The sequence below is a fragment of the Taeniopygia guttata genome, chromosome 2 (genome assembly GCF_048771995.1).
Source record: "Taeniopygia guttata chromosome 2, bTaeGut7.mat, whole genome shotgun sequence".
Lineage (NCBI taxonomy): Eukaryota > Metazoa > Chordata > Aves > Passeriformes > Estrildidae > Taeniopygia > Taeniopygia guttata.
In genome coordinates, this window is record NC_133026.1 from 62,669,889 (window position 1) to 62,697,419 (window position 27,531).

The following is a 27,531-nucleotide window of genomic DNA, read 5'->3' on the forward strand; positions in this document are numbered from 1 at the left end:
AAATTTTGAAGGGCACATAGTTCCCTTAAAATTCTCCTTGTCGCATTTCCCCACTTATGTCACAGATGGACTTGCTCAGGATGACAAATCCAAGTAGAAGAAGTTTTGCATTTAATGCTTCTTCTTTTTTAAACTTTTTATAATGCCAAGCACAAGATAAAATAAGGTCTTTTTAAGCCAGTTTTTCCTCTTTTGTTCTGATATTCTTATCATAATGTTATGGAGTGTCAGGAGGTAGTAGCAGTTAATAAAAACACCTTTCTGTATGCCTTGAATAAACAGAAGTAGTAATAAAAATGTAAAAGACAAGCAGCATTCTGAGTTAAGTCTCTGAATATTTTATAATCTTAAGTCAATCAGTTTGTTCCTTTTGGGCATTCATCATTTCATAGCATTAAAGTTTTAATAAATAATTTTAGCCAATAATTTTAGTGTACTTTGCAGAAAAGTCAGTTTTATTTACTAGTACAAGAATTTGCCTTAGCTCAAGCAAGAGAGAGTAAATGTGCATTGCTTGAAGATCTGTCCTTAATTAGGAAGACACTAATCAAATTTGTAGTGAGGTGCTGTCCTTTAGGTCTGGCTTAGAATATATGTCTCTGATATATTTATTGGGTCAGATGATTGATAATACTCTTCAGAAACATCTGAAACCAGTAGAGTTCAGGAGGTAATTTCCACATTTCTGTGTACATTAAACCCCTGCTCCTGACTTCATGTTTGGGGGATTTCTTTTCACCTAATGAGGCTTAGTATACAGCAGAGAGCTATGTTTAAGTTACTAAAGTGGTAACTAGTAAATTTCAAAGCTGTAGTTTAGATGGGGTGATTTGTACAAAGCTGAGCACTGGCACCTGTAATATTATATCAAAAGGCAAATGTCTGTATTAAAAGACAGTAACTTGATGTTCTGAAGGAGATGGGGAGGTATTTGCTAAATACTGTAAAAATCCCTATTGCTAAGCCACTTTCAGTGGCTATGGAGGATAAAACTAGGAGATATGTAATGTCAGGACTGAATTTTATATTTTTTGAAGTTACTATTTGGAGAAATTACAGTCGATTGAAGATATTCTTTTTAGAAGAAACATTGTATATTATTGTTTTAATAACCTGCTGTGCACTTACTTTCAGCTGTTTTGGTCAATGGCATTTTACCGGTGTCAAGATTACCACATTTTTGAAGCTGCCAATCTGCTGCATACTATCAGAAATCTGCTCTGAAATTAGACTTCCTTAATTTATCCTGTTCCTCAATAGTGTTCCCTATATTGCATAAATAATACAAATTGTTTTCCATTTTTTGATTTTCTGACAGGTGTGTACACTTAGAGGGAAAAAAACTCTAAGAGAGTTAGTCAGCTCTGTATGAGATTTTAAAAGAAGATCAGCATCATACCTTGAAATTAATTTTGATCTTTGGAGTACAACTGTTCTCTTCCATTTGAAAATGCTTGTTAAAGGCATAGCTTGGGTTAGGCTTTGGGGTGGAGCAGAAAGTGGCATAGGTGAGGATGTACTGACAAATAAATATTCAGCAGGGTTGTATGATATTAACAGGTAGTTCAGAATTGAATGTAAAGGCATAAGCATTGGTTCCATCCACACATTTGGTTCTGTCCGTGCATTTGCTGTCTGTTCTTTCCATACTGTTTCATTTTGCAGCCGTAGCTGTGTGTTCCTGAGGAAGTGTGTTTGCTGTTATAACTTACTTAAATTAGTGGTACATTTTTAATTCTCCCAAAGGTAGGTGAATAAATGCCGGTTAGTTTCTATCATAAAAGGCTGTCTATTTAACATGAAATAAAGGACTACAGTGAGTTTATAGTACTGATCTCTTTATTTTTTGCAGGGTTGAGGATGCTGAGGCATCCGAGAAAAGTGTGAATGAAGAAAATGGGGAAGTGTCAGAGGCAGACCAACCTCAGAACAAGCACAGCAGACACAAAAAAAAGAAACACAAACACCGAAGTAAACACAAGAAACACAAACATACTTCAGAAGAAGACAAGGACAAAAAACATAAACACAGACACAAACATAAGAAACATAAATGGAAAGAGGTGGCTGATGCCTCTGACAAAGAAGATGGACCAGCTAAAAGAACTAAAATTGATTTTTTGGCACCTCTGGAAGACTTAGAGAAACAAAGAGCATTGCTGAAAGCTGAACTTGAAAACGAATTAATGGAAGGAAAGGTCCAGTCTGGGATGGGATTAATATTACAAGGTTATGAGTCGGGATCTGAAGAAGAGGGTGAGATTAATGAAAAAGCACGAAATGGAACAAGACCTACAACAAAGTCAAGTGCTAAGGGGAAATTAGAACCTGTGGACAATAAAACTAGTTCCAAGAAAGCAAGTAAGAGTGAATCAAAAGAAAGGACTAGGCACAGATCCGACAAAAAGAAGGCGAAGGCAGGAGTTGATGGAGTCAAAGAAAAGACTACTAGAAGCAAGTCAAAAGAAAGGAGGAAATCCAAAAGTCCTTATAAGAGAAGTAAGTCTCAAGATCAGACAAGGAAATCTAGGTCTCCAATACTTAAGAGGAGATCTCAGGAGAAAAACAGAAAGTCTAAATCTCCTCCGGAGGATAGAAATAAGTCTGATGATAAAAGTAAATCAAGAGACCGCAGAAAGTCTCCAGTTGTAAATGAAAGCAAAAGCAGAGATCGTAGAAAATCTAAATCTCCAGCAGAACTAAGAAGTAAATCCAAAGATAGAAGATCACGGTCCAAAGATAGAAAACCTAGGAGATCAGAGACTGACAAAGAAAAAAAGCCAATTAAATCTCCTTCTAAAGATGCTTCTTCAGGGAAAGAAAACAGGTCCCCTAGACGACCTGGCCGCAGCCCAAAAGGGAGAAGCTTATCTCCCAAACAGCGTGAAAAGTCAAGAAGAAGCAGATCCCCTCTCTTTAATGACCGTAGATCTAAACAGAGTAGATCCCCTTCTCGAACCCGCTCTCCGGTTAGAAGAGTGCGGAGTAGATCTGCAGAAAGAAAAAGAAGAGAATCAGAAAGGAGGCGTCTTTCTTCTCCCAGGTAACTTAAAGGTGTCATGAGCCATAAGAAAAATGTATTACGGGATGAACTATTTTCTAGTTTGGAGTTTATCTCCTTATTTTGTTCAGAAAATAAGTATTAAAAAAGGTAATCAGATAGTACATTATATCATGAGCTTAATTTGTATGTATTCCGTTTTTTTTAAAAGACTATTCTTCCCAGCTGTCAGATAGGCAAATTCATCTTGTACTTGTTAAAGTGCTAAGTTATTTGCTGCTCACATCATTACTGGGAACAAGTTTTGTAGCTGCATTCTCCTTTTTATCTCTAGTTGGATCCAGAATTTGGCTTCTATTCTTTGTCAGCAGTTCTGTTGAGTTCCAAAACTTCTGTGGAGTGAGAATCCTCTCCAGTATTGCGTATAAGTGTTGGCTAAAAGTGGGTAGTTAGCCCGTCTTTCGCCTCAAAAAAAGCCCTAATGATAGAGTCAGTATGTGTGAATGTAAGCAGATTTTTATATCAAGATGTCCTTTTCAGGGTCTTTTTTTTTTTTTTTTCAAAATATTGTGGATTTTCATTTGCTAGCAGGATGGTAATGTTGCTTTGTTTTGGACTGCTGTATGTAATGATCATATTTTGCATACACTTGAAGGATGGATAACTATTTATTGTGTTGGTATAGTCTTGGCATTTTTTAAAAAAGACAGATTTAAATTACAAAAGCAGTTACCTTGCAATTTGAAAGCTAATAATGCCTGGGTGGTGAGTTTCTAAGAAGAGAACGATATAAGTGTACGCGTTTTTGGAAGCTACTTCATTAGCTGTAAGAAGTTGAAGAGCCAGAAGAGTTCGTCATTGGATAATAAATAATTTAACACTTTGTATCAGGGGTTTTAGCTTCACCCAGGCTGAGAACTAAGAAGTATGAATTTAAAATTAATTGGAACCACAAAGCTTAACAAATAGGCACCTAAAAATGTGAAAGTTTCAGCCTGAATCACTGAGGGTTACTCTGGTTTCAGGTATAGGGTATCTTTGGGTACTTTGGAGAATGGTCCCAGTGATGCTCACCCAATCAAGCAAGTATTTTAAATGCTACCAGTTTATCTGGCTGCTTTCTGGTGAATCAGGAATGTGTCAGCACCCAACCACTGAGTTCTTCTGGCATAGTAGTCGACTTTTCCTCTGCAGTGTTTTGCATCTTTCAGTTTTCATTTTTCTTGACAGCTTGCATTGCAGCCAGCTTGAATTGGTTGTCTAGACACTTATTTCAAGTGATGCATGTGTCTAGAATTTTGCTGTCAAATTCGTACTTCTGTAACTGCGTGGTGAGCAGCATGTGAGTGGGGGACTACTAAAATATTTTCTGCTGGAGGTGTTTGCAGATCAGCAGGAATAATCTTTCCTTGTAAGACATCTGAATTAATTCCACCTGTGTTCAAGTTTTAACTACTTGTAATTACTCAAACTGCCAGAGAATTTCAGGAGCTTTAATGAACAGTTTCAACAAAAAAAAATCCCAGTAATTTCATTTTTCAAGTTTGTTCCCAGTGTTCTAATCTTGTAAGACGCTTCTCAGGTCTTTGACTGAAGTTACTCATTATGTGATGTTACTATGAATTCTTAATCATCTCCCACTTTTTATCTCATCTCTGTGATCTCTGAACGAATTTTTTTTTTGTAATAGGTATTTTGATTAGGTTTTGGCATTACAACTACTCTGTTAGTCAGGAAGCCTGGAACTCTTCATCCTGTGCCTTTTTGTGCAATATTGTCCACAAGAACGTAATATAAATTAATTGAGCTAAAGGTATTGCCCTACTCCAGCATTTGAGTGCAGTAATTCCTTGTAGAAACTGCCAGTACTCTGCACATGTATACATTTTTCCGTTTGCCTTGCTATTTTGCATCAGTTCTGTATGTCTGATCATTGTCTGTAGTTAAGGTAATTGAAACTGATGTAACAGGCTCAAAACAAATGAAAAAAATTGCGGAATGGGTGGAATTAATCTTTCAGACCTAAGGTATTTTGTTCATTGATGAGATATAACACATGTTATTCCAAGTTGTTCCAACTTGTTTTAAAAAAAAAAACAAAACTAAGGAGCAGGAAAAAAATAGAGTAGTAACATTTCATTTGAAATAGAGTGAAACTATTTTCCAATTTCTAATGCAGCCTCATTAGAGTAGTTGTTAAATTTATAATTTCTATTCTCTCCAGTTTTTGACTGACCTCTTGCTGTCATACAGTTAAGCTTTTTAATCCCATCAAGGATTTTTTTTCTTGAATAGTTGTGAGTCTGTTTAGGCAAGAATAAACTAATTTTGAATAGTGCATATAGTATCAGACTTGAATTATTTTTTAATTTGAGAACGGATGTTTAGATTTTAGTTAAGTATTCTAGTTTTCATCTGCTGTTTTAGAATGTGTGAAATGTTGAAGCCATGCAGTTGTAGTGCCCAAATTGAAACAGACATTATTGTCACTACTGTGAAGTAGCATGACCCTAAGCCTAAATTTCAATAGCATGGTGGGAAGTTGGTGAAATAATTCTCAAGAATAAGATTTTGGGGTTTATGTATTGTTTCAGTACTGTGTCTGGTAAACTTGAAAACAGGCCACTATTTATGTAAGACCTAAACACAAGCTTTGTTTTAAAACCTCTCTTAGCTTCATGGTAGTAATTAGTGAGCTCTTTCCAGACTTGTCCTGAACTAGATCTTTGGATGGGCAGTTCCTAGGGTGGGGAGAGACATGCAGGAAGGGCAGCCAGCTCTGCAGCCTACTTATCCATCCTTCCCTCAGAAGCCCATCTGGTGGTCCCTCACCTGCAGTAAGATTTTTCAAGTGAGTTTTTAGAGGGAGTGGATTTTTTTGTTTTCAGCTTGCTCCTGATTTTTACTACCACTCTCTTCCTCTGTTTTAAGAACACGGACCAGGGATGACATTTTGTCTAGGCGTGAAAGATCCAAGGATGTCAGCCCACCCAGCAGATGGTCCCCATCCAGAAGAAGATCTCGGTCCCCCATTAGGAGGAGATCTCGAACACCCCTTCGACGTAGCCGATCTCCCAGAAGGCGGAGTAGATCTCCTCGGAGGAGGTAAAGACACCCTGTGTTGTTAAGTGTATTTTGTAAGATATTACAGGAAGAATAAGGGTTGCTATCATAAGTGTAAAAAGACCGTGCTATTTTTTTTTTCGGTATTAATATGTGCTAGCACAGTTAAATTAATTTTGTCCTTCATTAATTAAATTGTTTTATTACTTGGAATCATTAAGTGTCTTTATATTTTCTGAAAAGACTTTCCTTCTTTTCTTAAAAAAGCCAGAACAACCCCCCAACCCAAAATCCAAATCTCTTGTTCTTCTCAAACAGGGATAGAGGCCGGAGAAGTAGATCTCGCCTTCGAAGGCGGTCCAGGTCACGTGGTGGCCATAGACGTCGGAGCAGAAGCAAAGTTAAAGAAGACAAATTTAAAGGTAGTCTTTCTGAGGGCATGAAAGCTGAACAGGAGTCTTCATCAGATGAAAAGTAAGACTGTATTTCTAACTTACACTGGTTATTTATAACCTGCAGTTCCATTGATACCAAGAATGAACTAACATTTATCTTGATGGTGTAGATTTGAGTTGTCACCAAAAACCATGATCATGTCTTTGTACTTGCAGTCTTGTCAAATTAGTGTTGTGAGAATCTGAAAAACTTCAGAATATGCAAAAAATACCAAGACCTGTTGTCTAGTGGGCAGACTTGTGGGGATGATGTATCATTAGATTTTTAAATTCAGCTTGATCAGTATCTTGTGAAAACTTTTGGTCTGTTTGGTAAAGCTTACTGCTTGAGGACAAGTTTTAATAGCTGAAAGGATTAACTGCCGTCTGCAAATTGTGCTTATATTTCCTAAACATCTGCCTATTCAATTGTGCAAGAGTATGCATTCTTAATGAAATAATTAAGGAAAAATGATGCTGCAGTGAAAAGGAGCAAGGATTTTTTGTTTGTTTGTTGTCTTTTAGAAGAGGGCTGTTAATGGTTTGCAATTAAAAATAGAATGCAGAAAGTCCCAATGAGATACCAAGAGAATAATTTTCTTTGTATGGAAATGTAAATATATGCAGTGGGATACACTGCATTGCTTTCTGAGTCACTTGAGCAGCTATTGTTCAATATATTCTGTGCTTTATATGCCAAGCAACTGCATTTGTTAAAATTCAGTAGATAATTCAGTAGATAATATGTTTATGAAGTTATATTAAAAAATCATATTTTTGTAGTCTTGAAGACTTTGATTTGGAAGAAGAGGATGAAGAAGCAGAGATAAGACAAAGGAGATTACAGCGGCAAGCAATTGTTCAGGTACATGGTTACAGGAACTAATTCTGTGTTTTTAGTGTAAAATGTCAGGGTAATGGAAGGCTCTTTGCCTATTGCTATGTTACAATAGTAATTCCTATTGCTGTATTTTTCCAGTTTGTTGTAAATGTTAGTCTCTTAAACTCTACACTTCTATTGTCACAGCATTTCTTTTAAAACTGAAGTGACTCTTCTGTGAGTCATTTTTTGCTACAGTTAAACAATCTCTGATGCTCTTAAGATATGTTAAAAATGTTATTCAGTTACATTCATTTGTAGGTTTTCTCTGTAGCTGTATCACTGATATAATAACATTAGTGTAACAGTAATTTATATATTGATTAACCTAACTGGTCAGTTTGTTTCTAGTAGAAATTGTCTCTGTCAGTTTTGTAAAGCTACTGTCATGGGTTCCTCCCTAAAAGTACATGTGAATTGCATCAACTTCTTACTCCAGTAACAAGGTAACAGTAATAACAGGGTAATGTGTGAGCAAAACCCCTGAAGGAAGCTGCAGCCAAAGGGGGTGTCATTGTACAGTGCGAGTCAGCTATCTCTTTTCAGAGGTGGGATTTGGCACACAGTTAGAACATAGGCAAAATGCTGTAGCGTATTTATTTAGTATCAGGTACAAAATTACTGGCTTAAACAGCTTGTTTTAAAATAAATAAAATAAAATAGCTGATTTTAAATAGGACTAAAAATACTGCTCATGGTTTGAGTTTTATGTTGTAAAGCCCATTGTAAAATCCTTCAGAGCTGTGCCTGAGCCAAACCATATAAATTATTTTTAAAGACTGGTTACACCTGATGTTGGTGCAGGCTGGAAGCAAATTGCAGAGCTGATTTCCCTAAATGGAAAAACCTCTGCTTGTATTATTGAATAGTTCAAGCTAGACAACTGAGGGGTAGCAGCATTTCTTCATCTTGATTTTTACCTTTTGGGATGGGAAGTGAGATCTGTATAATTTCATAGTACCTAAGGGTGACAAAAATTGTAAAGATGATGTTTGAAAATTTTTAATGCTTTTGAAATTTTTCAACACCAATGAATAAATAGGATATATAGCTCACATAAAAAAACCTGAATCTAAAAGCTGCTTTTCTGTGCTATAACCCTAATAAAATTGGAAAATATTTTAGAATGTAGGATATAAAAGAAGTAATTTTTTTCTCAAAGACTGTATTTGAGTGTTTGTGTGCCAGGATGGTTTAGTAATAATTTTGTTGCTGCTGACATTTTGTAGTGCATAACTAAATAGTTAATATTTAGTAATAATCTGTTTTTACCGAAACGTAAAGACCTAAAGCACACACATGAATATTTTAGTCTTATGGTCTGGACTGTGGTTCATTGTGACAAACTGAATTTTCAGAAGTTATATCCCATTTTGAAAATAATCTGTTGTCTTTATAGACATAGGTGATCGTGAAAGCAAAGATTAATGTTTCAGCTCAAAGCCCAAACCATTGAAAGGGTGGATGTGAAAATGTTTAAATTGTGATATGCTATTAAAAAGTATATTTCTTTTCAGAAATACAAAGGCCAGACAGAAGACAGTAACATATCCTTACCATCTGAACCAAGCAGCCCTCAGAGTAGTACACGTAGTCGCTCAAATTCTCCTGACGACATTCTAGAAAGAGTTGCTGCTGATGTTAAGGAGTATGAACGGGAAAATGTGGACACATTTGAGGCATCAGTGAAAGCCAAGCACAACCTCATGACGGTTGAACAGAACAATGGTGAGATTCTGACATCTCTCTAGTGCAATTTATGAACGCTCCGACACTTGGCTTTGTTTACTTACATACTTCCAGACTAGGAAGTAGGTTGGCTTTTTGGATGGAACTTGTGAACATTTTTGCAAATGTTATGTTACTTAGAACATAGCGTTAAAATAGATCTTTCTCATTAGGAAGGATGACATGAGTGGAACATTTTCTCTGTATTTCTGGTAACTCTTAACACAGTTTAACACGGTTTGTGCTTTACATTTGGAAGAGCAAATAACCATTCTGTCAATATGGTTAAGAGTTACCCTTCTAAATTTTTCACTGAGGCAAGTTGTTTTCTTAGAAGCTTAGTATAGTCCTAGGAGTTTATTTTGTGAGGGTTGGAAGTTATGCTCCTTTTATAACTTTTTTTGGTCAAAGCCACTATGTCAGAAGAATATAGGTGGGTCTGTAGTAATTAAGAATTATTAAGATTAATGATTAAGAATGATTTTGAGGGTCATTGCTAGTAAGTCCATTTTAGTAGCATAGCTGCTTGCTGAAATCGGTATTTTCTTTGTCTTCTCCCCTGTCATATACTCTGTTGTACAGCCATGTTGAAATTAAATAAATTTTGATATAAAACCTGCCTTTTGCCAGCTGCAGCAAAAGGAACATGGAACATCTCCCAGCACACCCTGTAGTATTGAAAGTCTGCTGCTTTCCTTGTCTTTTGAAAGTGGATTACTGTACATCTTCCAAGTAGTGAGAGGTGTGTGCAGTTGCTATATGGTTGTATTTTGAGCAAGTCTAAGCTGCTTTGGTTTCTCTCTACAGTTTAATTGCAATAGCAATGTTTAATGAGGGCTGTGGAGCCTGCCCAGCCCCTCTGAGGGAGAGTTGCAGTTAGCTTGTATTTCACGTCCTGTGCTAGCTACACCTATCTTTGGGGGCTAAAAATGCTGTCTCTAGTGGATGCTTCTCTTCAAAGTAATAAAGCTGTATCTCTTTGGGACTGCTGTACTGCTCTGTAGTTTATCCTGGCGTTCCCCTGGGGCATGTGTTTTCAGACTGTTCTCCTGCAGCATTGGTGAAAAGAACCATTTTACACTTTCTTAGCAAACCACAAGTTTAGGCTTATTATGTCTAACAGACAATGTGTTTTTCCTATTTTGTCAAAGCACGTACTGCTCTCTAATTTTGTTTATTAAAGCATATGAAAATTTAAGTCTTAACTACGTAGGCATTTTCCACATGGACATGTAGAAAAGGTTTTTAAAGTTACATTCACATCTGGGTGGTAAGATTCTGGGTTGGAGGTGGCTGTAACAACAGCCGAAACCAGTGGGCTATCTTCCTCTGCAAGAGTAAATTTTTATTTCTATCCTGACCTCTTATAGGGCCAGAGCAGTAAGTTGCTAAGAAACTAGTCAGTAACTCATTGCAGCCCAGTACAGGTAACTGAAACTAAAAGGAAAATTTGAGGAAGCTTTTTAGAAGAGTGTGTAGCTCAAAACAGTGGTATAAACTGCCTCTCCACAGGTATCAGGTGACAGGTCTAGGCCTTGAAATAGTGGTATCAGCATGCTGGATGATTTTTTTATGCTGTCAGATTTCAGTCTGGTTATTTGGCATGGAAGGAGTTTATGCATCACAAGACCTGAAGCGTCTGAGCTGAATTAATTGTTTATTTTTCTCCATTGCTTAGTGAAGGGAGGGTTTCCAATTTCCCATGTTCACGGAGGGCTGCCATAATGTGTGCATGAACAAAATCGTTTCAAGTTTGCTTGCTTTTACTAATGTGTACTTCATTTATATTTCTTTGCTTTTATCTTATCAACCAATTAAAATGTCTTTGGGATTTAAAGATGATTAAAAGGTGAGAAAGGGATAATCTTGCCCATAACAAAAATGTTTCTCTTTAACACAATAGTAAACATTGTATTTGACAAAAAGCTGCACACTGAGTCCTTCTAAGCAGGGTTGGAGAAAACATTTTCCAATGGAAAAATTTCTGGGCTTTATAACTTTGGCTTTTAGTAAAATATCTTATGATTAGCAGAAAAGCATGAATTTATTGAAGACTGTTGGAAATATGACTATATTTTTATATTTATACGTTTAGTAATTTTTTAGTTCTTTCTATACATATATATATATAGTCCTTATTTGTAAGGAGCATATAAGTATGTACTTTCTTCTTTCTGCTATGCTTACTTGAAACCTATTGCACGTAGTTTTTCAAAGAGATATAAATTTTTGAGTTGTTTGAAGAACTTAAGTAGTCTGAGTTTTATATTCTAGAATGTGAAATAGTATTTGCTAGAAACATTAGTAGAGCTACCTGTTTGCCAATGTACTGATCTTAGACTATGTTGTAAAGATACCAAGTGCCAAATTATATTGGCAACAGAGTTATCATTTGACATCTTTTTCATGTTGAGTAATCTGAATTTCATTTTAAGGTTCATCTCAGAAGAAGCTGCTAGCTCCCGATATGTTCACAGAATCAGATGATATGTTTGCTGCGTACTTTGATGTAGGTAATTCTTGGAGATGAAATGTATGATTTTTTCCTGCTCGATTTGTGTTAGAGTCACTGTCACTTGAGGATTGTGAGAACTTTGATTTGTAAAAGCACGTGCTACTAAGTGACTTCGTATGTTCTTAATCTTTTGGTCGGCCGAGGCAGGCAGAGTGCTTCTTAATTAGTATTTCAGTGAAATAAAACCTGCTGAAATTAATGGCAATTTTACCAGAGTTAGCGGCTGGGGAATTCACCTGCTGTTTGAATACAATGGCACATGGTAAAAACATGAATCTATTTATAAGTTCAACTTATTATTGTTACCATGTTGCAGTGTTCTAAATATGAGCTTTTTCCAGAGATTCATATATTAATTAAATTGGTTAATTAAAAAATGTGTAAGATACTATAATTGACTAATGACGCTGTGTTGGAGTAATCTGGTGGTTGGTTTGGAGATTTTTTTGGGATGAAGAGGTAAATTGCCTGGTATTTCTTTAAAACTTTTTCATTAGCTTTTTTCTAAATATACTGCAATGACTCTCAGATATTGGTGGTCTAGTGACTACTTTTGAGACTTAACGTGCCATTCTCTATAAATCCTGTGCATTGTTGCAGATGCACAACACTGAGAAATAACTAAAGACAAGAACTTTCTTCTTAACTTAAACCAAAATTAACTGGAGAATTTTTATGGCAGATACAGCACAGGCTATGGTTTCACTCTAGTAACACTGGTATCCCTCTGACCCAGAAAGATTAATACTTGAAGGGTAGTGTGTGTGTGAGGGTGCATTTCTAAAAGTTTAGAAGTTAAAAGTGGGGATTTATGTGGCTTACAAATGAGCAGCTCCCCCTTCCAGAAACTGTTGTTTAACTGAAGATAAACTTTATTACTCATAGTTTTGAATTAGGGATTAAAATATCGCCCAGTCTGTTAAGAGATGTTAACAGCAGTTGTAGAAGTGTTTTGGTAGTATGTATAACAGTATGAAACAAGCAGCATGTAATGAACAGAAATTCAAAGCTTAAACAGTTGTTTTCCTTGCAAAGTGCTGAACTTTTTTACTATAAACTTACTGTAAATAAGTAGTCTTACTTAGATGATCCAAAATGTGCATTCTGATGTGACTTATATAAATTCCTTGTGAGTATTAATTGATACTTTGCCCATTTATGTTTAATAATAATCCTGTTGGTTGATCTCATCCTCTTTCCTTGCATCAGTCTTTAGATACTGGTATGTAAATAACATTAAATTGTTTCTCTCTCCTGCAAGATAAGTGTGTTTATATTGTGGAGAGAACAGTTTTTCAGTAGGGAGAAAGAGCTTTGGGAAGTAATCGTCAAAGGAAAATATAGAGCACACAAGCAAAGCTATTACTTTTCTTTTTATTTCAGAGTGCTCGTCTAAGAGCTGCTGGGTTTGGAAAAGACTTCAAAGAAAACCCCAATCTCAGGGATAACTGGACAGATGCAGAAGGCTATTACCGTAAGTTGTGTTTGTTTATCTGCAAGGACAGGTAGATTGAGGGTGCTGAGTGAAGGTCCTCATGTATAAAAGTATTGAAATGTTCTTCTAATGCAGATGGGATACATCTGCATTAGAACAACCCAGAGCTCTCTCTGAGTGTGTAATGTAATGGATGAAACAAGCATGCAGGTTTTAACCTCAGTTTTGAAAGGACTCCAGACTTAGAGAGTCACCCCTTTTGTTCCCCGTAATTTCCACAAAGCTAGGTGATACAAAACATTGTACACCATGAAATTAAAGGATCTTGCTGTTTACCCTCATATTTTGTAATGCTAGAGAATGGTTTATTTTTCTTAAAAAGTTCCATTACGTTTATACCTCGTAACTTGAACTTGCTTGGTTTTATCCCTCAGGTGTTAATATCGGTGAAGTTCTAGATAAACGTTACAATGTCTATGGTTACACTGGTCAGGGAGTCTTCAGCAACGTAGTGCGAGCCAGGGACATGGCCAGAGCAAACCAAGAAGTAGCAGTGAAAATCATCAGGAACAATGAACTTATGTAAGTAGTGGGTTTTTTTGATGGTAATAAAGCATGTGGAACGGTTGAAGTTTTTCATGGTGTGAATCTCCCTTTGTTTCAAGTGAAGTAACATATCACAGTTGTTATTCCTGCCTTTTCTGCTAGTATGAGTCAGATAATGGGAAGCACTTGAGGACTGTGTATCCACACTTCTTTACAGCTATCACAGGAAGAAGGATATTTGCATTTTCATCAGGCACTTTCTCATTTGCAAAACTGCAGGGAACAGTGATAGCAAGAAACAAGGTTACAGGGAATTATGAGCCCTACGTTTCTTGAGGTGGGAGATGTGAACTGTAAAAATTTTGTTTCAATGGATCAAATCTATTCGGCAGGCTGTGGGATGGATCCCAATCAATCATCTGCAACTTACAAAAATATCTCCATACATTTAATTTTTGTGCATATTTTCTAAACATTTGCATGTATATGAGATACATGGAAAAGGATAAAAGGAGATGGTAGTCTCACTGTTGAAATACAAAATAAAAAAGGTCTTTCAGAATGGGTGAACATTAACAAGTAGTATCTCTTAAGCTATGTCATTTGAGGACTTGACTTGTCTACAATACTTGTTTTCACCATCTGCTGCAGTATTTATACAGTAATTTCTTGTGTCCTCTTCTGTTAATGACAATTTAAATGGAAATCTTTTCCATGTATTTTACCTTGGAAATTTTTAAAATTGTCTTACTGTGTGTATAACTGGATTTGTTTTCATTATATGACTAAGTATCTAGAGACGTTCTAAAGGCAAAAGGGAAGGTGATAAGCTGTTTCAGTTTGGTATGTTGTATAGATAATATGCTTGGATGTGTAATTGAATCCATAGACAGTTCAGTTTAAATCTTTTAATACTGTTGTATGTGATGAAGCACTTCTTTAAACAAGTACATTTCTCAAGTGAGTGCTGTTTGAAATTTGTCATGTTACAGGACAAAATCCAGTGTTAGCTTTAGATGCAACTGAGAATGAGGAAAGGATAAGTAGGTTGTAAAGGTACAGTGAATATCCAGGAATTAAATGAACTTACCTAGTGTGTAGTCACTGACAGCAAACCATTGCTGTGATTTTGGTTTTTTGGGTGTGGTACATTAAGTATTGACAAGACACTTCTCATTCCTGGATAATTATAGCCACACAAGTGAATGTTTAGATTTAAATTAGAATTTAACTGGTTTTGTTTTGTAATCACATATTTCTGTTTTCAGGCAAAAAACTGGCCTAAAAGAACTGGAATTTTTAAAGAAGCTCAATGATGCTGATCCTGATGACAAGTTTCATTGTCTACGATTGTTTAGGCATTTCTACCACAAACAACATCTCTGTCTGGTATTTGAGCCGCTCAGGTAAGATAACAAATGTTTGGGGTTCTCTGTAAAAGATAAAAGTACTACTGTGTTTTCTTTACCTTTTTGGATTTGGCTGTTGTTTTGATACCTTGTTCTAGTGCCAAGATTCCAGAATGCAAGGAACTTTGAAAAAAAAATTGTCTGTGGGCACAAATTCACAGTCTGCAGGACTACTTCTGATTTATTTTCAGCACTGTTGTGATTTTTCTGCCTGGAAAATATTTGAAACAAGAAAATGTATTAAAGATGGTTCATCTCTCTAGTACTGCTCTTGATGATTTTTTGCATATGTCAGTATTTTTATTAGTTTTCATAATTCTTCATTTTAAAGGTTTGCGTTAGGTTGCATTTCCAGAGAGATTCAGGAAATGCTGTATATTCTGTAAAGAATACATATATAGTAACAGCCTTAGGGAGAAAATTGTTACAGTGATTCTTTGCATGCTCACTTCCTGTTCAAGTAATTAAGCTCTTGTGACAGGTTGATTGTAGATACTATTTTATGGTAGATCAGATATCTTAATTGTCTTAGTCCCCATTCCTACGTAGAGACATCAGTTGTTCAAATCCCAAGTTTTCTGTCTATGTCATATTTTGAGTTTTGCCATGTTTGGGGTGAAGATAAGTTATATACTGAAACAATGCAAATTTTGTGAGATTACTATAATATTTCATTAATAAGCTGTAGAACAAATTATTGTCTTGTGCTACACTATCTCTTGAGAAGACACTTTTTCCTTATTTATGTCCAGTTACGTTTTTGTCCTGGAATGATGGTCTTTTAATCTGCTGCTTAAGTCACAAAAAAATCTCCTCAGCTTTTATCTTTTGCATGTGTCCTTTTTCATTTATGTCTGAAAAAAAGGAGTACAAAGGGTTTATGGTTTTTAAGAAAATGCTGTTATTGTGCAAATAAATCCTCTTATATCAATATTGATTACAAATACGCTCTGAACTAAGTAAGTCCAGTGCAGTAATTACACAGCGTAAGACAGAGCTGATTGACCAGCCTTCTTAATTCAATTCTGTATCTCACAGTGGAATGTTGAATGCTACATTTCTCAAAAAATATGTAAAGCTAAGTGGTTTGTTCAAGTTTGTTGTAGAATTTAGGAGGCCACTATCGGTTTTTCTCTTTTCAAGTCTTTCTTTCCCCCTTTCCCTTAACAGTATGAATTTACGAGAGGTGTTGAAGAAATATGGGAAAGATGTTGGACTCCACATTAAAGCTGTGCGTTCCTACAGCCAGCAATTGTTCCTGGCTTTAAAACTTCTTAAAAGATGCAATATCCTACATGCAGACATTAAACCAGATAATATTTTGGTAAGTAACAAATAATTTAAAACTTTTTTTTTTTGCATGGTCTGTAGCGTAAAATGAAGTATTTGTAATTCATATAATCCTGTTAATTTAAGTGAAGTCAAATTTACTGAAAATGTTAAAGGTTGACACTTAGATATAAAATGATCTTGTGGTATGAATAGTAAGAAAAAATACAACACAGCATCTAAATAAAATAGTTTTCAAACAAACATTCACCCTCTTCTATCTTTATTGAAAGCAGACTTTCCAAAGTAGGACAGTGTCTTATAGGAGAAATATTTGAAATTTTCCCATCAATACATGAGAGATGTGCTTGCTTTCTACAAAATGGAAACAGGTTGTTTGAGTCTGAATGGAGATTTTGTTTATGTGGGTGAGATGATGGGGAAAGGTCTGTAATGCCTCTTTTCTAGTAGGGCAGGAGAGCTACATCAGAGGAATCCAGTGGTTTCCTTGGTTTTTTGGGACATCATCTCTGTGACAAAGTCAGATTTTTAATTAATCTAAAATGTTCTCTTATTACTGTCTCAGCAGTAAAATCTACTATTCACATCTCTAAGCATGAGATGTGAATAATATGCTATTTTAAAAAGTGGTACTCTGAATACTGGAGTTGCAAGTCTCAACTGGTAAAATTTAAATATGTGGAATGAAATCTGGGTCCATGCATATTTTGTTATGGGAAAAGAAATGAAACTGACCTTTTTTTGTATTTTGTAGGGTCTGAAGACTTTAACTCTCATTTTGAGCAACTTTTATAATTTTTTGAATTCTGAGAGGAAGGAACTTCAATTTAAAGTCTGAATATTTTTCCTGTCTCTGAGTTAACTGTGTTGTCACTTTTACAGTTCCGTTATCAATTCTGTCCACAAGTAGTGCTAATGGATATTTACGTTTAACTTGCAGGTGAACGAGTCTAAAACGATACTAAAGCTTTGTGATTTTGGCTCAGCTTCACACGTCGCAGATAATGACATCACACCCTATCTAGTTAGTAGATTTTATCGAGCTCCAGAAATCAGTAAGTACATTTTGGGTTAGCTACATCTATCACATACCAGCAAGTTTGCCAGTATTAGCAGATGAAAATTTGACTTGAATTTATCCTCTAGTCTTAGCAAAACATGACTCTGAGAATACGATGGCTGTCAAAAATTCGGAATTTGAAGGCATGTTCATGTGACTCTTCATGTATGTTGGTGATCAGCTCAGTGAAAAGTCATTTTGATGGGTTATAGTTATGTTTCAATTTAGAGGTATTGTACTTCCTGGCTTTTGCTAATTTAAAGCTGATCACTTGAGGCGTTAGATAAAAGCTTCCCTTTCTAAAATAGGGGTACTTCAAAAGCTAAAAGGTTTACGTCCTTCTTTTATGGTAGCTTTTTATTCCTAAGAAGAGCAGCGCCAATATAGTTTACAAATCAGAATTTTTTCATTTATCTGCTTTTGTGATATTATATCAAAGTATGCCTTTATGGAACTAACTGGAATTGCTCTGTTTCAGTTATAGGAAAAATCTATGACTATGGTATAGATATGTGGTCTGTAGGCTGCACATTATATGAGCTTTATACAGGAAAAATACTGTTTCCTGGCAAAACCAATAATCATATGTTGAAACTTGCCATGGATCTCAAAGGAAAGATGCCAAACAAGGTAAGAAAAATAAGTACTTAATATATGAAACTGCTCTAATAAACAGTAGAATTTAGTCTTTGTTGTTCTGGAATTCTGTTTCTTATCATATATCTATTTAGACTTTTCTCTGACTGTATAATTTATCCTGATTTAAAATCTTATGAAATGAAAGTATACAGCTTCTTTTTCATAGACTTAAGTATAAAGTGAAAGCAGAAACCCTCTAAGCACTGACCTGAAAAAAATGCGTAAGTCAATGAACGTTACTGTGTCCTTTTTCGAAGGGTTTGAACTGCATCTTTGTATTCAATCTCAACATCACTTCCTGTCCTTTGGTATTTTTGTATTAGTATAAAATTACTTATGTTAGTAAATTAATAGACATTGATGTTAACTGTGAAATGTGTAAGGCACAGAGAACTTGCTTTAAGTCTTGCCTCTTCCTCATTTTCCAGATGATACGAAAAGGTGTGTTCAAAGATCAGCACTTTGATCAAAATCTCAACTTTATGTATATAGAAGTAGATAAAGTGACGGAAAGGGTAAGTCCTCCATGTGCTGACTAACCCATGACTTTTTCCAAGCTTTCCTACTACATGGTCTTTCAAATGTACCTTGACTGTCTAATTAAAAACAAGATTTTATAAGCTATTAGAAAGTCTTTTGCAGCAGTATGGACAGATTACATAGTTATAAAATGGCCAAAGATATCTTTTTTTCCCTAGAATGTAGGAACATGATTAAGAAAACTAAATTTCATCTGGTAGATATACAGGGTATCTCCATATAATTGATCCTTAAATTATTAATGAAAGAAATTCTGCCTTCATTTTGTGGAAGGACATTTAGTATGATATGGTTATATTGTATGAGGTCACTATTAATTTTGGTTTCATCTTGACATATATTTAAGAAGAATCACAAAATAGTGGACAGATATGGGAACTTTCCATGTGGACTTCCATGTTCTGAGTTAACTGGGATGTTAGGTTCATGTGTAAACGAACCTTTGTTGGTGGTCTCCCCCCTCGACAGTGTTTTTGCTGTTTTTTTCTCTGCACATGGTGATTTTATGAGGCCTTGTGGGGGCAGGGTGTTGCTGCTCAGATAAGAGACAAGCCTGCAGAGAAGCTGCTGTTGAAGCTCTGTAGAAGGGATGGATAGGGAGTTTGTGCATTACTTCTCTTCTACAAGACTACCATTTCTGTGTTTGTAGGAGAAGGTTACTGTTATGAGCACCATTAATCCAACCAAGGACCTTTTAGCAGACTTGATTGGGTGCCAACGACTCCCTGAAGACCAGCGTAAAAAAGTGCACCAGCTTAAGGACTTGTTGGACCAGATTCTAATGCTAGACCCAGCTAAACGGATTAGCATCAACCAGGCTCTGCAGCACGCCTTCATCCAGGAGAAAATTTAAACCAGATGAAGAAGTTCAAAGGGTTTGATTAATTAAGATACAAAGACTGAAGAAATTTCACAGCAGTTATTAATGTATATAAACATAAATATTTCCCCTGCAAAGTTGAGGAAGAAATGATACATTTGAATTAACATCAAGGCTGATATTTCTTTTAGAAATGTTAGAGTAATTCTGTTTTGTGTCTTATGTGAAAATTTTCACTGTAGAACTGTTTTAATTGCCAAGACTGCACAAAAGTACAATGCTAATGTATATGGTTGCAGTTCGTATATATTATAAAAAGAAAAAAGCATCTGTTATAAAAAAAAAGAAAGAAAAAAAAAAAGAGAGAAGTAATACTGGGTGGTTGATTTGTTTTTAGCAGACTTGGCTTCGTTTTTGTCTTTACAAAATGGCCAGCATAAATGCTGTTTATATTCACGTTTTCCTAGGTGTGTGTGTGCAGGCCACAGCAGCATGCCCTTGGTGTAGTCAGTGCCGAAGGGGGTCTGTTCCTTCTTGAGCCTGCCCGCAGGGATGGTCTCCTCTTTTAAAGCAGGTTGTGTACAACTTTCAGTACACTGAAGGTAAGCTAACCCATCAACATCACCGGTGTTTAAGCTGTTATTTTACTGGAACAACTGACAAATGAGAGACAATAGCATTGTGGCAGAATTCCCTGCATGTTTGAGAAATGATCTTGTTTTATTTTCTGGCATTGCAACCGTGGCATAGTTACAACTTCTGTTCTGTTCATCACATTTAAAACTGGGAGAGAGCGCACTTGATGGATAGAGCGCCTTCAGTGTACTGTTTCTTATTACTTTAGTTTTTTTAATCAACTTGCTATAGACTTTGTATACATTTTGTTAAATACAGTTCACTATGACATAGAACCAATACTTACAGAAGAGTTTTCATTTAGTAATTACGTATGTTGGGATCTCATTTGAAAGACCTTATATCTAAAGGATAGATAGACAACATAATGAAATTTTTAACTATTTGTATGTCATTTTGAAAGTGTACTGCTTTATGCTAAAAGTGTTTCATTTGTTCATTGTTTTCATTATTTGTGATCATGTTGTCTTTCAATACAGGCATAAACCTTCCACTCTTGAACAAAGCAGCTGCTTTTTAAAAGCGGTAATTGCTTCTTTACCTTTTATTTCTTTTGTAAATGAAGCTTTTCTTTAAGAAATGTGACTTTAAAGTGTTGTCTCTTGCATAAAACAGTTGACACTTACTTATTGTAAAGTGAAGATTGTTCTGCTGCATGTAAAGTGGACCATGCAGATTTCTGTATGTTTTCAGTATGCATCATTAGATAATAAAGTCTTTTGTGAACAAGGCATTTGTAGCCATTTTTAAAAGAATCTGTCTTCAGTGATGGTAAATCAGGTAATTTGTAAGACCCGCCCCTGCATTTCCTATTAATCATTTAATTAAAGGGATTATTAAATGTTATGATCTTTGGGAGAGCTATAGGCTATATTAATTGGATATATAATTATCACTGCTTAAAAACAAAGCAAAAAAACCCTACAGATACTGTCTGTCTGCTTTCATTGTAATGAAATTATTCCTGTAGGACATGGAATTAAATTCAGGCTTTAACTAATGTTTGTGCTGTTTTTCTCACTTTTCCTTTTTGATGGTGCTGAAAGAGAAAAAAGGAAAGCGAGTCACAGGCCACTCAACGCCTACTCCATGGGTCTGATTTGCTGAGACACCAACTTCAGCTTCCTAACAAGGTTATTTCTGACAGCATGTGTAGATAAACATTTAGCAACAAGTTAAAAGAGCTTGAGACAATTGAGTTGGTTATACAGCGTGAGGAAAACAGAAACAACCTTTTCAGGTCCATACTGCTGTTTTAATGTTCTCTTTGATGATGTTAAAAAGTTCATCGTTTCATTTTTTATTAATATATTCTGACAGGCTGTGAAAACCCCACTGGTTTCACATACTTTATAATACTTTGAACTAAAAAGGATTTTTGTATCCATCTAGGTACATAATGGCAACAGTCATGCACTCTTAGTGCACTCAAGCATGAGGAAAAATGCCACAAAGCAGGTCATTCTGCTGGTGGGGGATACCCCACCGAGGAGCTGTAATGAACTAACTACGAAAACAAGCAGGAGATGGGTGGTTTTATATACCTATTGGAACCTTCAACCTGTCTCTTCTCAATTTATATTGTAAAATCCCTAATAAAAACCAATCTCTCCCTATTCCTACATATTGAGGTATCTTTTTCATACAGGAAATGAGAGAAGTTAGCTTTCATGTTTAGTAAAACACTAGTTGCTTGCTTGTTAAATACAGCAAGTGTAACTTGCACTTTTACAACATAGGCAGCACGTCTGAGGGCACTTTTACACAGCTGTGTTAATAGCTTAGTCTTTCTGTTGCTTTGTACTTTGTTAAATTAGGAATATGAAACAATGAAATGAGTTGGTGATACAGAAACAGAGCAGTAGAAAAGATGCCCCTTAATGCCTACAGAATTGTTTTAAGCTGTTCTGGAGAAGCATAAAGTTGCTCGTTTACTTGTTCTTTGTGTTGTAGGTGCAGCTCAAAAGAAGATGAAGGCTACCAGAAGATATGAACAAAGGTTTCTGTCTTATAAAAGATATGAAAAATACTCTTCATCTAGTTGTCTTAATCTTTTAGCTTACAGCATTTCAATTTAGAATTGATTAACACTGCTGCATTACTGATAATTCCTGAAATATACTTGCTGTATTAAAATTTGTTACATTGATTGTTTTGTTTCTGGTTGAAGAGATATTTTTATTGCAATTAAATGCAGATCAACTAGCATTGCCCTTAAATTAAGTATTCTTAAAATGATAGACTGAGCAGTACAAAATCTATTACATTTACTAAAAAAAACAGGCCATTATATTTGGTTAAAATAAATGTGATAACCAGAAAACATTTAAGCAGGTGATGCAGTTTTTTCTTTAACTTCAGGAGTTTCATGATTTGTTTCAATCCTGTCAAATTTATTATCCATACAGAGAATAGCTGGCAGGGGTTATTTAAAAAAAAAAGTGGATTTCAGTCCCCCATCCAGCTGGTACTTCTTGTTGACAACGGTAGAAAACTCTTTAGTTCTGGCTTCAAAAACCTCTGGGCTTGAGGAATTTTTGACACCCTTAAGGCCCCTCTCCAGTTTTGGGCAATGCCTGTCCCAGAGCCTGCGGTCTCTGAGGAGAATAGCTGTGGCTGCCACTACAGTCAGCTGAATTCTCACAGTTGTGGCTGGGTGCAAACAGAAAAGCTGTGCAACACTGAAAAATTTCTCAGCTCATCTGATAAGGAGGATAACTTAACTTTTCCTCCTGAGCACAAATTTTTAATTTATGTCTTTGCTAGAGGTCCTACATACAGAAGGTTTGGCTAAATCTACTCTGCTGATTGCTGTTACATTCTCCCTCATGGTGACAAGGAGCTTCACATTTAACATACTCAGTTTTCCAAGCCTTCTGAAAAAACAAGATTCCAGCCCTGTGGCGTTAGAATGTGGTTTTATTACCTTGATGTATACTACTTAGTTTAATAATTAATTACTGTTCAAGAGTTTTTGATAGAGGCTAATGATTCCTTTAAAACCTTTTTAATAATACTTTATCTCCATACATAGGGTAAGTGGCATTAAACCTCTGAAGAACCTTTATGTGTATATTGACCCCCATACAGAAGGCAGACCAGACTGTGATACTGCTGGAGATAGAGGGATCTTCTACAGCATGTGTAAAATTTGTAATGGTGGAGGATGTTGAGAAGTGGCAGTTGCTTGAAATTAATAAACTATGCTTAAAACTTTACTTCATCCTGTCTTCTGTTATGCCTCCATATCCTACTGTAAAGCTCTGAAATGTATGAACCATTTTTAAATGCACTAAAATTAAGTGTAGTTCTTTGAATGGGGTTGCCTCCTTAGATATCAGAGGCATTAGAGAGTCTCCTTCCTGAACATGTAAAATGGAGGTTTTGCTAAATTGCCTCTCCTATAATTTTGGAAGCCCCCTCAAAACGAAAAAAAAAACCTCCAAAAAATGAAGATTTAATGTGGATTGACTTTTTACTGTGTCTTTCTGTATCTTTTATAGCAAGGTATTAACCTGTACTGAGCCTGGGGATGAAAGAATTGCATTGTATTGCAGTGAAAGAAAGCCATATATACTTAAGAGATTAATCTTTATAAGGGGAAAAAAATACGTGGGGAGTAGCAGCATGGTGAATTGGGAGGGAATGTGTGTTTTCATTTATTAACTTGTACATTATGTATCACATTATTAATTTAAGTATACGTGTGTGGGGGTACAGAAGTGAGACCAGTGTGTTGTACACTTCTGTGTCGTAGTTTTGTTCATGTGAGTATGTAGATAATTAAAACTTAATTTTAACTTGTGACAGTACTTTAAATGTAAAACCTTGGCCTTCCTTCCATCATACATCTATTGAATTTTTCACTGTCTTAATTACTTCCTCATAAACATTGATTTTGATGATTGTGGGCCAGGTATCTCTATAAAGTAGGTATGAGGTAATTACTTATAAAATAATGAAAACCCATGAACATTTAGAAAGATTCAGTGTTTGGCTTAAGTTACTGAGAAATCATTTTATGCTTCTTATGGGAAGGTATAAATTAATAGGCTATATCTGATAGAGTAACTGTTGATGGTTCAGTCTCAGAAGTGACTTTTTAAGTGAGAGTGCAACAAAAGAAACTAGGAGGGGTCTCTGAGGATACCTGAAGTACACCTAGTCTGAAAAATGGGACTGATAGTAGCTACCAAGACTAATAAGCAAAGGAAGTCTGTACAGCTTTAAAAAGAAAGGAGTTGATAACAAAAGTTGCTGGGCACAAGAAGGGAGAAAAGAAAGCACTCTTGATTGCAGTAAGCATTAAAACTCTAATTCCGTATTGTTAAAGGAAATGGACCTTTTCACAGACTCTTAGTGAAACTGACATGTTCAAGTGACATGTTCAAGTCTTTGAGAGCCAATTTAAACCTGCTAGTTACAGTTTCCATTTGGAGAGGCAGATCTGTCACAGAATCTGACATAGTATCAGGCACAAGCATAGTTTTTTAGCGGATGAAGTTAATTCATTGGTGAAACGACAGGTAACCACCTTAATCTGTCATATCAAGAAAAGAGTATTTAATAGTCTGGGTTTTGATATTCTGCGTATTCACTTTTCAAACAGCTCTTAACTCCTGATAGCAAAACTCCTTTTGTAAAGGGGACAGCTCAGATATTCTACAAATCTTCCTCCTATGTTAAAATAAAGCTCATCCTAAAAATGTTATCCAGATGTACTCCATGTAAAACAGCTTGACATTTGGGCTGCGGCTTTTCCATGGGAAAGGAAAAGGTTGTGCTCAACTAAAACCAAGCTGACCTCCATACAATGGTTACTTGAGTATCTACTAGTCAACTAGGAAGGCAACACACAGAGTTCTGTAATAATTTTATGAAATTTAGTCTAGATTTAATATCCAGACAGATTAGGCCAGCTGAGTTAAACTGGTAAAGGTGTGTTCCTTTCAGCCACTTGAATGAAGATGCAGCATCCTGGATGAATGTGAGGACTGCCTGCAACCAGTGTTCCTTTGGGTGATCTCCTTCACACAGAATAATGACAATTTTGTCGCTGAGTTTTTAAATTAAATCTGAATTGCACAGAATGCCTATCCTTTTACTGCCTGTGGGAGGCTTAAATAAATCTGGCAGAGCAAATTTAGGCATATAGGTTCCTTCTACAGAGAACATCCATCACTCTGACAGGGTAGGAAATGGGCAGTTTCACAAGTTGACCCAAATTGCTTTGTAGTTCATTAAAGCTAATATCCCACGTCCATTCTTATTTGCAAGTAATTGGCAATCTATTTATGTTTATAAGGTCTTAATAAAAAACCTGAGCTGTAAGCTCATGAAAAACCCAAGCACACCTAAACACATGAAAATCCAAAATAATGCCTAGATCAAAACTTCTTTTTCTTGAGGGTTTTCTTTAAAAATAATCCAGAAATCCTCATTTTACATAGTAGTTGAATACATGGAATTGAGAGCAATTTAGGACATCTCACAGATGATCTCCAAAGACTGCAACTAATCCTGTGTAGGATTTGTTCCAGACTCCCACAAGAAGGTGCACACCCACTTTACCTTCTCATTGTGCTAGGGCCAGGGGGAGGCTGAGGACCTTTTCTGTACTGTTCCTACTGGATTCACAACATGGTTGTGATTTTTCTAGAACAGTGATCACAGAACAAACACATAAACCTGGACATCAAAACACAACATCTAGGCTTCCCTCCTGTTTCCCAGCTGGCCCTCAGTGACAGAAGTTTGACTGTGGCAAAGCAGAGTCTTGTTCAGAGTATGTGCTGCAATGTTATGAAATAAAAGCTATCCAAATGTCCATAACACAGCTAGATGCCAAGCAAAATAAATAAAAATCACAAACCGTAGTTTGGTTTTGGTCTAAAAACTGTTCTAGCTCCAATCTCATTTTTTGCATAACCATGAGCAGTCCAGTGCCCTGTGATGAATACCCAACGATAATACACTGTCCAGAAGAAAAGAAAGTGTTACCAGGTTCTTTATCTGTAATAGGAATGATAAAAGGAAATTAAGCTTAAAAGGCCCAAAGGAAACTGTGGTTTGGTTTAACTGATTTTGAATGCAAGGGGCAGGAGTTAAAAAATGTTTAGTGGTTTCTTGGTTTAATATTCATCACAGAGGTAAAATATCTGCCTTTGCTGAGCACTCTTTAAGCCACTGGATTTCCACAGGGCTTTATGGAGTAGGGAAGGAGAGTGGCAGAAGTCCCCATCATGGTTCTCCCACTTTCTAGTTGACTGAGCAGAGACAATCACACACAGATCCAGTGCTTTCCTGATTTACTGTAGGAGAAGGCACAATTGTTACAAGATTGTCTTGTAACAGGAAATGTAATATCATAGACATTCTTCCTAAATCTTTTGAAATACAGTTTGCAAAACACATGCAAAAGCATATTGAAAAGAAAAAACCTTCCAAAACCTGGCCATGCACTTTCTGCTAACTACAGCATGTAATAGCAAAACCTGTGACAATTCCCCTCTCCACCCCATTAGTATCACCTTTCTCTATGTTTTTCCAGCAAGAGCAAAGGGAGAACCCATTCTCAGAGAGGAAAAACTATGAGGTAAGGGCAGGGTTTGGGAAAGGGAAATGTTTAATAGAAGAGGGATCTGAGTTCTTACTTCCTATTGCAGAATTTGTTTGTCCTAGATGGGTAGATTAGCAGGAACTCAATTTGAAACCTATCTAAGGTTTGCTAAAAAGTTAATCATTATTGAAATTGTTCTGAGGTAACAATTTTAGAGCAATTACGTTAATTCTTAGGGTATCTAATTGCAGCATTGCTAGACAATAATTTAACTGTTAGAATCATCAAAAGAAAATACAACAGTGGTAGTATGAGTGGAAATGTGCTTCTCTTCATTGAAATTCATCTTTTCAGTTATGAACAATCCAGCTCGTGAGTGTTAAAACTTGGTGTTAGCCATGTATTTTATAAAAGAATATTTTCTTCTGACATCCAACTCATTTATAAACATAATCAGCAAAAGTAGTAGCAGCAAATTCTGTGTGGTTTCCCAGGAAAAAGTGCATATGAAGATACACGCTATTACTACACTTGGATTTTTTAACATAACCTGTTGTGACATGCAGGGAGTAATGGTTTTAAACTGAAGGGGTGAGCAGGTTTAGACTGGATATTAAGGCCAAAGCTTTTACAATCAGGGTGGTGAAACACTGGAACAGGTTGCTCAGAGATGTGGGGGATGCCCTATGTCTGGAAAATTCAAGGCGATATTAGATGGGGCTCTGAGCAATCTAATCTAGTCAAAGGTGTCCCTGCTCACTGCAGGGAGGTTGGAATTAGATTAGCTTTAAAGGTCCTTTCCAGCCCAAACTGTTCTGTAATTCCTGCAGATCCCAGTCTCACTTTGATAACCTGATGACTTGCCGTTGAGTGTTTCAGCCAATTCTACATCCCTACAACTATGATTTAATTTAGATTCCATTTCCTGGTGTTGTTTATTGCAGCTGCATAGCAGAACAACACAAAATCCTTACTA

At 36.0% G+C, this 27,531-nt stretch overlaps 1 protein-coding gene across 3 annotated transcripts in view; it reads left to right on the forward strand.

Annotated features, from left to right (window-relative positions):
• PRP4K (pre-mRNA processing factor kinase PRP4K) overlaps positions 1 to 23,214 on the forward strand; it is a 25,212-nt gene extending 1,998 nt beyond the window's left edge. Inside the window, exons 2-18 of one of the 3 annotated variants that reach the window (XR_004367017.3) lie at positions 1,853 to 3,043; positions 5,933 to 6,106; positions 6,383 to 6,538; positions 7,282 to 7,363; positions 8,896 to 9,106; positions 11,542 to 11,615; positions 13,005 to 13,095; positions 13,491 to 13,638; positions 14,871 to 15,008; positions 16,182 to 16,335; positions 17,242 to 17,356; positions 17,840 to 17,991; positions 18,429 to 18,515; positions 19,190 to 20,521; positions 21,043 to 21,129; positions 21,950 to 21,995; positions 23,031 to 23,214. Coding sequence is in view for 1 of the 3 variants with exons in the window: in XM_004175523.6 (XP_004175571.5) it covers positions 1,853 to 3,043; positions 5,933 to 6,106; positions 6,383 to 6,538; positions 7,282 to 7,363; positions 8,896 to 9,106; positions 11,542 to 11,615; positions 13,005 to 13,095; positions 13,491 to 13,638; positions 14,871 to 15,008; positions 16,182 to 16,335; positions 17,242 to 17,356; positions 17,840 to 17,991; positions 18,429 to 18,515; positions 19,190 to 19,393 (2,977 nt within the window). In the remaining 2 variants the exon portion in view is untranslated. Of the gene's footprint in view, positions 1 to 1,852; positions 3,044 to 5,932; positions 6,107 to 6,382; positions 6,539 to 7,281; positions 7,364 to 8,895; positions 9,107 to 11,541; positions 11,616 to 13,004; positions 13,096 to 13,490; positions 13,639 to 14,870; positions 15,009 to 16,181; positions 16,336 to 17,241; positions 17,357 to 17,839; positions 17,992 to 18,428; positions 18,516 to 19,189; positions 20,728 to 21,042; positions 21,130 to 21,949 lie in introns of those variants that run through there. The other 2 variants (XR_003958687.4, XM_004175523.6) reach the window with 2 other exon arrangements.
• The last annotated feature ends 4,317 nt before the right edge of the window (positions 23,215 to 27,531 follow it).